This window comes from Squalius cephalus (genome assembly GCF_949319135.1).
Source record: "Squalius cephalus genome assembly, chromosome: 5".
Taxonomy (NCBI): Eukaryota; Metazoa; Chordata; class Actinopteri; order Cypriniformes; family Leuciscidae; genus Squalius; species Squalius cephalus.
In genome coordinates, this window is record NC_137126.1 from 51,070,742 (window position 1) to 51,080,013 (window position 9,272).

Consider the following 9,272-nt stretch of genomic DNA (forward strand, 5'->3'; position numbering starts at 1 on the left):
CCTCACTTTGCGGAGAGGTGCGCCAGCGATCAAACTCCTCCAGGTTAGGGAAGACCAAGTCAGAAGGTGGACTGATGTTTGTAGGGTTGTTAAATCCAAGCAGAAAGTCTCTGGTGTACTGGATCTTACTTATTGGAGGGTCGCCATCCCAACCTTGGACCAGGTAGGACGCAGACAGTAGCAACACGAGTGCCAGCCACTCCATGCCTGTAGTAGGTAGCATGATTTCGGTGGCTTGTGGAGACCAGTCCACCAAGTGTGACACAAAGGCTACAGATAAGCTGCGGGTCTGCTTAACATAAACTGTAAAATATAAAGGCTACTGAACCAAAACACAAAAAAAACAAAAAAACAATCAAACAAATGCCACACTACTACTGCTACTTCTGCTGGTCGCTGCGTGCGCATACGCCCTTAACGTCCCCAAAGTTTGTTTATTAAATATTGTGTAGAGATTTTCAGATGTTGATCATTTAGGCACCACCTCGTCCAGTGTGGGTTCGGGGAACTTGAACTGGGGGAACTGGGTCAGATCTCCTCCTCCGTACAGGGGCTGGAGTTTCGTCATCTCATCCATCAGGTTCTTCTGATAGTCTGGACCCGCTTCAACCACTCCACCTGAGGACTTGCTCTTGGAGTTGTACTCGCGGATCTTGTCCAGGAACAGCTTCTGTACGGGATCCAGGTCTCTGGTTTTGTTGAAGAGCACAGCGGAGAGACCGATGTTCCTGTGCAGCGACACACTCGAGACCGAACGCAACAGAGACGACAGCCGGAAGAGCTGATGAAGAGCCATGATGCATGTGTTTGACACCCGATGCACAGAAGAACAGATGACGTTTCCCTTTGAATTAAAAGAATAGCTCACCCAAAAATGAAAATTATGTCATTAATTACTCACACTCATGTTGTTCCAACCCCATAAGTCGTTCATCTTTGGAACACAAATGAAGATCTTTTTGATGAAATCTGAGAGCTTTCTGTTCTCCATCGACAGCTATGCAACTACCACTTTGATGCTTTAAAAAGTTTATAAAGACATCGTAAAACTTCTCGGTTACGTATGTAACCCTCGTTCCCTGAAGGAGGTCACGTTCGCCGTTATGTCAACCTGCCGAAGTAATTGGGATCCCAATGGAACACGCCATGGTTGCTGCCACATCCAGTGCCAACTGACTGGGGAAGGCCTGCGTAGAGGGAGTTCAAACTGCTGTTCCGTATAACCCACACACTGGAACTCTTGGATATCACTGGGAAAGCGTGCATTTCCAGAGGAGAGGAGCCCAAAGGGAGGTAACGTGGAGAATACACATATGGACTGGCCGGTTAGGGGCAGTGCAACATATGGAGTGTCACTGCGGTGGCTCCAGCCTGAAAAGGGGGAGACTACACCGGTCAGTGACGGCAGAGTGGACTCTGCCAAGGGAAAGACCCGGGGTCATCACAGGGAGCTGATTGTGGAATAATACACAAATGGGTTCGCCGCAGGGATCACAACATATGGGACCCAGTCTAGCACAGGTTCTACAAGCATATGAGTGCTAGGCCTGGTGTCGGACGCTCCGTCACTTCCGACTGCCGAAGGGTGCAGAGGAACTCTACAGGGTTCGCCTAAGTGGGGAACTCAACTGGAGTAAAAAGCACACGTATCCGCTCTAAGTGGAGGGGAGTGGTGCAGCAAGCCGACACTAGAGCGGGAACTTCGGTGATACTGGCTGGTTGAAGCGAGCACACGGGAAGAAACCCGTGTTCACGCAGTCCAACACCAACTGGACGCAGGCTTACATGCATACTTACTGGAGTGCTTACATGTTGATCAAGTCCACAGCTCCATACCGAGAAAAGAGATCCTCTGCCTGGGGGTGAGTTTGCTCTTTTACCAGTTGACCCGAAGCCCTAGGTGGCTGAGGTGACTGAGCACCATGTCCCTGTGTTCGCACAACTGCTCTCTCGACTGCGCCAGGATGAGCCAGTCGTCGAGGTAGTTGAGGATACGAACACAAGGCTCGCTCATGGGAGCAACGGCCGCCTCCGCGACTTTCTTGAAGACACAGGGCGACAGGGCCAGCCCGAAGGGTAAGACATTGTACTGATATGCCCGTCCATCAAACGCAAAGCGAGGAAATGGTCTGTGTCGAGGAAGAATTGAGACCTGAAAGTACCCGTCCTTAAGGGCAATCACTGCAAACCAATCTTGGGGACGGATGCACTTGAAAATGTGCTTCTGCGTGAGCATCTTGAACGGCAGCCTGTGAAGGGACCGGTTCAGGACACACAGGTCCAAGATTGGCCTTTCTTGGGTACAATAAAGTGCAGGCTGTATAAGCCGGTCTTCATATCGGCAGGAGGGACCGGCTCGATTGAGTCCTTCGCCAGTAGGACTGCGATCTCTGCCCGGAGCACAGGGGCACAGTCCGCCAGAACTCTAACAACAGTGCTGAGGCACCCAGGGAATGGCCGCAGTGTACAGCAGTACTCTATGAAGACAGTACTCTATACGTTTGAGCTTCAGCAGTACATTTGAGCTTCAGCAAGAACCAATGAGGTTCATTCTCGTGTTACGCAGCACGTCTGAGCTTCAGCAAGAACCAATGAGGTTCATTCTGGTGTTACGCAGCACGTTTGAGCTTCAGCAAGAACCAATGAGGTTCATTCTAGTGTTACGCAGCACGTTTGAGCTTCAGCAAGAACCAATGAGGTTCATTCTGGTGTTACGCAGCACGTTTGAGCTTCAGCAAGAACCAATGAGGTTCATTCTGGTGTTACGCAGCACGTTTGAGCTTCAGCAAGAACCAATGAGGTTCATTCTGGTGTTACGCAGTACGTTTGAGCTTCAGCAAGAACCAATGAGGTTCATTCTGGTGTTACGCAGCACGTTTGAGCTTCAGCAAGAACCAATGAGGTTCATTCTCGTGTTACACAGCACGTTTGAGCTTCTCAAGAACCAATGAGGTGTATTCTCGTGTTACGCAGCACGTTTGAGCTTCTCAAGAACCAATGAGGTTAATTCTTGTGTTACGCAGCACATTTGAGCTTCAGCAAGAACCAATGAGGTTCATTCTCGTGTTACGCAGCACGTTTGAGCTTCAGCAAGAACCAATGAGGTTCATTCTCGTGTTACGCAGCACGTTTGAGTTTCTCAAGAACCAGTGAGCTTCATTCTCGTGTTACGCAGCACGTTTGAGCTTCAGCAAGAACCAATGAGGTTCATTCTCCTGTTATGCAGCACGTTTGAGCTTCTTGAGAACCAATGAGGTTCATTCTCGTGTTACGCAGCACATTTGAGCTTCTTGAGAACCAATGAGGTTCATTCTCGTGTTACACAGCACGTTTGAGCTTCTTAAGACCAATGAGGTTCATTCTCGTGTTACGCAGCACGTTTGAGCTTCACGAGAACCAATGAGGTTCATTCTCCTGTTACGCAGCATGTTTGAGCTTCCTGAGAACCAATGAGGTTCATTCTCATGTTACGCAGCACGTTTGAGCTTCTCGAGAACCAATGAGGTTCATTCTCGTGTTACACAGCACATTTGAGCTTCTCGAGAACCAATGAGGTTCATTCTCGTGTTACGCAGCACGTTTGAGCTTCTCGAGAACCAATGAGGTTCATTCTCGTGTTACGCAGCACGTTTGAGCTTCTCGAGAACCAATGAGGTTTATTCTCGTGTTAACGCTGCACGTTTGAGCTTCCTGAGAACCAATGAGGTTCATTCTCGTGTTACGCAGCACGTTTGAGCTTCTCGAGAACCAATGAGGTTCATTCTCGTGTTACGCAGCACGTTTGAGCTTCATCAAGAACCAATGAGGTTCATTCTCGTGTTACGCAGCACGTTTGAGCTTCCTGAGAACCAATGAGGTTCATTCTCGTGTTACGCAGCACGTTTGAGCTTCAGCAAGAACCAATGAGGTTCATTCTCGTGTTACGCAGCACGTTTGAGCTTCCTGAGAACCAATGAGGTTCATTCTCGTGTTACGCAGCACGTTTGAGCTTCTCGAGAACCAATGAGGTTAATTCTCGTGTTACGCATCACGTTTGAGCTTCTGCAAGAACCAATGAGGTTCATTCTCGTGTTACGCAGCACGTTTGAGCTTCCTGAGAACCAATGAGGTTCATTCTCGTGTTACGCATCACGTTTGAGCTTCTCGAGAACCAATGAGGTTAATTCTCGTGTTACGCAGCACATTTGAGCTTCAGCAAGAACCAATGAGGTTTATTCTCGTGTTACGCAGCACGTTTGAGCTTCTGCAAGAACCAATGAGGTGCATTCTCGTGTTACGCAGCACGTTTGAGCTTCTGCAAGAACCAATGAGTTTCATTCTCGTGTTACGCAGCACGTTTGAGCTTCTGCAAGAACCAATGAGGTTCATTCTCGTGTTACGCAGCACGTTTGAGCTTCCTGAGAACCAATGAGGTTCATTCTCGTGTTACGCAGCACGTTTGAGCTTCTGCAAGAACCAATGAGGTTTATTCTCGTGTTACGCAGCACGTTTGAGCTTCTGCAAGAACCAGTGAGGTTCATTCTCGTGTTACGCAGCACGTTTGACCTTCTGCAAGAACCAGTGAGCTTCATTCTCGTGTTACGCAGCACGTTTGAGCTTCACGAGAACCAATGAGGTTTATTCTCGTGTTAACGCAGCACGTTTGAGCTTCCTGAGAACCAATGAGGTTCATTCTCGTGTTATGCAGCACGTTTGAGCTTCTCAAGAACCAATGAGGTTCATTCTAGTGTTACGCAGCACGTTTGAGCTTCTGCAAGAACCAATGAGGTTCATTCTCGTGTTACGCAGCACGTTTGAGCTTCTCGAGAACCAATGAGTTTCATTCTCGTGTTACGCAGCACGTTTGAGCTTCTCAAGAACCAATGAGGTTCATTCTAGTGTTACGCAGCACGTTTGAGCTTCAGCAAGAACCAATGAGGTTTATTCTCGTGTTACGCAGCACGTTTGAGCTTCAGCAAGAACCAATGAGGTGCATTCTCGTGTTACGCAGCACGTTTGAGCTTCTGCAAGAACCAATGAGGTTCATTCTCGTGTTACGCAGCACGTTTGAGCTTCCTGAGAACCAATGAGGTTCATTCTCGTGTTACGCAGCACGTTTGAGCTTCTGCAAGAACCAATGAGGTTTATTCTCGTGTTACGCAGCACGTTTGAGCTTCTGCAAGAACCAGTGAGGTTCATTCTCGTGTTACGCAGCACGTTTGACCTTCTGCAAGAACCAGTGAGCTTCATTCTCGTGTTACGCAGCACGTTTGAGCTTCACGAGAACCAATGAGGTTTATTCTCGTGTTAACGCAGCACGTTTGAGCTTCCTGAGAACCAATGAGGTTCATTCTCGTGTTATGCAGCACGTTTGAGCTTCTCAAGAACCAATGAGGTTCATTCTAGTGTTACGCAGCACGTTTGAGCTTCTGCAAGAACCAATGAGGTTCATTCTCGTGTTACGCAGCACGTTTGAGCTTCTCGAGAACCAATGAGTTTCATTCTCGTGTTACGCAGCACGTTTGAGCTTCTCAAGAACCAATGAGGTTCATTCTAGTGTTACGCAGCACGTTTGAGCTTCTGCAAGAACCAATGAGGTTCATTCTGGTGTTACGCAGCACGTTTGAGCTTCTCGAGAACCAATGAGTTTCATTCTCGTGTTCAAAGCACGTTTGAGCTTCAGCAAGAACCAATGAGGTTCATTCTGGTGTTACGCAGCACGTTTGAGCTTCAGCAAGAACCAATGAGGTTCATTCTGGTGTTACGCAGCACATTTGAGCTTCAGCAAGACCAATGAGGTTCATTCTCGTGTTACGCAGCACGTTTGAGCTTCAGCAAGAACCAATGAGGTTCATTCTCGTGTTACACAGCACGTTTGAGCTTCTAAAGAACCAATGAGGTTAATTCTTGTGTTACGCAGCACATTTGAGCTTCAGCAAGAACCAATGAGGTTCATTCTCGTGTTACGCAGCACGTTTGAGCTTCAGCAAGAACCAATGAGGTTCATTCTCGTGTTACGCAGCACGTTTGAGCTTCAGCAAGAACCAATGAGGTTCCTTCTCGTGTTACGCAGCACGTTTGAGCTTCTCGAGGACCAATGAGGTTCATTCTCGTGTTAAATCTGCACGTTTCAGCTTCCTGAGAACCAAATGAGGTTCATTCTCGTGTTAAATCTGCACGTTTGAGCTTCTTGAGAACCAATGAGGTTCCTTCTCGTGTTACGCAGCACGTTTGAGCTTCTCGAGAACCAATGAGGTTCATTCTCGTGTTAAATCTGCACGTTTGAGCTTCTCGAGAACCAATGAGGTTCATTCTCGTGTTACGCAGCACGTTTGAGCTTCATCAAGAACCAATGAGGTTCATTCTCGTGTTACGCAGCACGTTTGAGCTTCTGCAAGAACCAATGAGGTTCATTCTCGTGTTACGCAGCACGTTTGAGCTTCTGCAAGAACCAATGAGCTTCATTCTCGTGTTACGCAGCACGTTTGAGCTTCCTGAGAACCAATGAGGTTTATTCTCGTGTTACGCAGAACGTTTGAGTTTTTCAAGAACCAGTGAGCTTCATTCTCGTGTTACGCAGCACGTTTGAGCTTCAGCAAGAACCAATGAGGTTCATTCTCGTGTTATGCAGCACGTTTGAGCTTCTTGAGAACCAGTGAGCTTCATTCTCGTGTTACGCAGCACGTTTGAGCTTCAGCAAGAACCAATGAGGTTCATTCTCGTGTTATGCAGCACGTTTGAGCTTCCTGAGAACCAATGAGGTTCATTCTCGTGTTAACCAGCACGTTTGAGCTTCTTAAGACCAATGAGGTTCATTCTCGTGTTACGCAGCACGTTTGAGCTTCTCGAGGACCAATGAGGTTCATTCTCGTGTTAAATCTGCACGTTTGAGCTTCTCAAGAACCAATGAGGTTCATTCTCGTGTTACGCAGCACGTTTGAGCTTCACGAGAACCAATGAGGTTTATTCTCGTGTTACGCAGCACGTTTGAGCTTCTGCAAGAACCAATGAGGTTCATTCTCGTGTTACGCAGCACATTTGAGCTTCTGCAAGAACCAATGAGGTTCATTCTCGTGTTACGCAGCACGTTTGAGCTTCTGCAAGAACCAATGAGGTTCATTCTCGTGTTACGCAGCACGTTTGAGCTTCTCAAGAACCAATGAGGTGTATTCTCGTGTTACGCAGCACGTTTGAGCTTCTCAAGAACCAATGAGGATCATTCTGGTGTTACGCAGCACGTTTGAGCTTCTCAAGAACCAATGAGGTTCATTCTCCTGTTACGCAGCACGTTTGAGCTTCTCAAGAACCAATGAGGTTCATTCTCCTGTTACGCAGCACGTTTGAGCTTCTCGAGAACCAATGAGGTTCATTCTCGTGTTACGTAGCACGTTTGAGCTTCTGCAAGAACCAATGAGGTTCATTATCGTGTTACGCAGCACGTTTGAGCTTCTGCAAGAACCAATGAGCTTCATTCTCGTGTTACGCAGCACGTTTGAGCTTCCTGAGAACCAATGAGGTTCATTCTCGTGTTACGCAGCACGTTTGAGCTTCTCGAGAACCAATGAGGTTCATTCTCGTGTTACGCATCACGTTTGAGCTTCTGCAAGAACCAATGAGGTTCATTCTCGTGTTACGCAGCACGTTTGAGCTTCCTGAGAACCAATGAGGTTCATTCTCGTGTTACGCATCACGTTTGAGCTTCTCGAGAACCAATGAGGTTCATTATCGTGTTACGCAGCACGTTTGAGCTTCTGCAAGAACCAATGAGCTTCATTCTCGTGTTACGCAGCACGTTTGAGCTTCCTGAGAACCAATGAGGTTCATTCTCGTGTTACGCAGCACGTTTGAGCTTCTCGAGAACCAATGAGGTTCATTCTCGTGTTACGCATCACGTTTGAGCTTCTGCAAGAACCAATGAGGTTCATTCTCGTGTTACGCAGCACGTTTGAGCTTCCTGAGAACCAATGAGGTTCATTCTCGTGTTACGCAGCACGTTTGAGCTTCCTGAGAACCAATGAGGTTCATTCTCGTGTTACGCAGCACGTTTGAGCTTCAGCAAGAACCAATGAGGTTCATTCTCGTGTTACGCAGCACGTTTGAGCTTCCTGAGAACCAATGAGGTTCATTCTCGTGTTACGCAGCACGTTTGAGCTTCCTGAGAACCAATGAGGTTCATTCTCGTGTTACGCAGCACGTTTGAGCTTCCTGAGAACCAATGAGGTTCATTCTCGTGTTACGCAGCACGTTTGAGCTTCCTGAGAACCAATGAGGTTCATTCTCGTGTTACGCAGCACGTTTGAGCTTCCTGAGAACCAATGAGGTTCATTCTCGTGTTACGCAGCACGTTTGAGCTTCCTGAGAACCAATGAGGTTCATTCTCGTGTTACGCAGCACGTTTGAGCTTCCTGAGAACCAATGAGGTTCATTCTCGTGTTACGCAGCACGTTTGAGCTTCCTGAGAACCAATGAGGTTCATTCTCGTGTTACGCAGCACGTTTGAGCTTCCTGAGAACCAATGAGGTTCATTCTCGTGTTACGCATCACGTTTGAGCTTCTGCAAGAACCAATGAGGTTCATTCTCGTGTTACGCATCACGTTTGAGCTTCTGCAAGAACCAATGAGGTTCATTCTCGTGTTACGCAGCACGTTTGAGCTTCCTGAGAACCAATGAGGTTCATTCTCGTGTTACGCAGCACGTTTGAGCTTCCTGAGAACCAATGAGGTTCATTCTAGTGTTACACAGCACGTTTGAGCTTCAGCAAGAACCAATGAGGTTTATTCTCGTGTTACGCAGCACGTTTGAGCTTCTGCAAGAACCAATGAGGTTAATTCTCGTGTTACGCAGCACGTTTGAGCTTCAGCAAGAACCAATGAGGTGCATTCTCTTGTTACGCAGCACGTTTGAGCTTCTGCAAGAACCAATGAGGTTCATTCTCGTGTTACGCAGCACGTTTGAGCTTCCTGAGAACCAATGAGGTTCATTCTCGTGTTACGCAGCACGTTTGAGCTTCTGCAAGAACCAATGAGGTTTATTCTCGTGTTACGCAGCACGTTTGAGCTTCTGCAAGAACCAGTGAGGTTCATTCTCGTGTTACGCAGCACGTTTGACCTTCTGCAAGAACCAGTGAGCTTCATTCTCGTGTTACGCAGCACGTTTGAGCTTCACGAGAACCAATGAGGTTTATTCTCGTGTTAACGCAGCACGTTTGAGCTTCCTGAGAACCAATGAGGTTCATTCTCGTGTTATGCAGCACGTTTGAGCTTCTCAAGAACCAATGAGGTTCATTCTAGTG

The 9,272-nt window shown here is 47.5% G+C and overlaps 1 protein-coding gene across 1 annotated transcript; it reads right to left on the reverse strand.

Moving 5' to 3' along the window:
* Positions 1–434: 434 nt before the first annotated feature.
* LOC307159197 (ATP synthase-coupling factor 6, mitochondrial-like) lies at positions 435–833 on the reverse strand. Its single transcript, XM_079872414.1, has one exon. The coding sequence runs from the start codon at positions 794–796 to the stop codon at positions 470–472; it is 327 nt and encodes a 108-aa protein (XP_079728540.1). The 5' UTR covers positions 797–833; the 3' UTR covers positions 435–469.
* Positions 834–9,272: the final 8,439 nt, after the last annotated feature.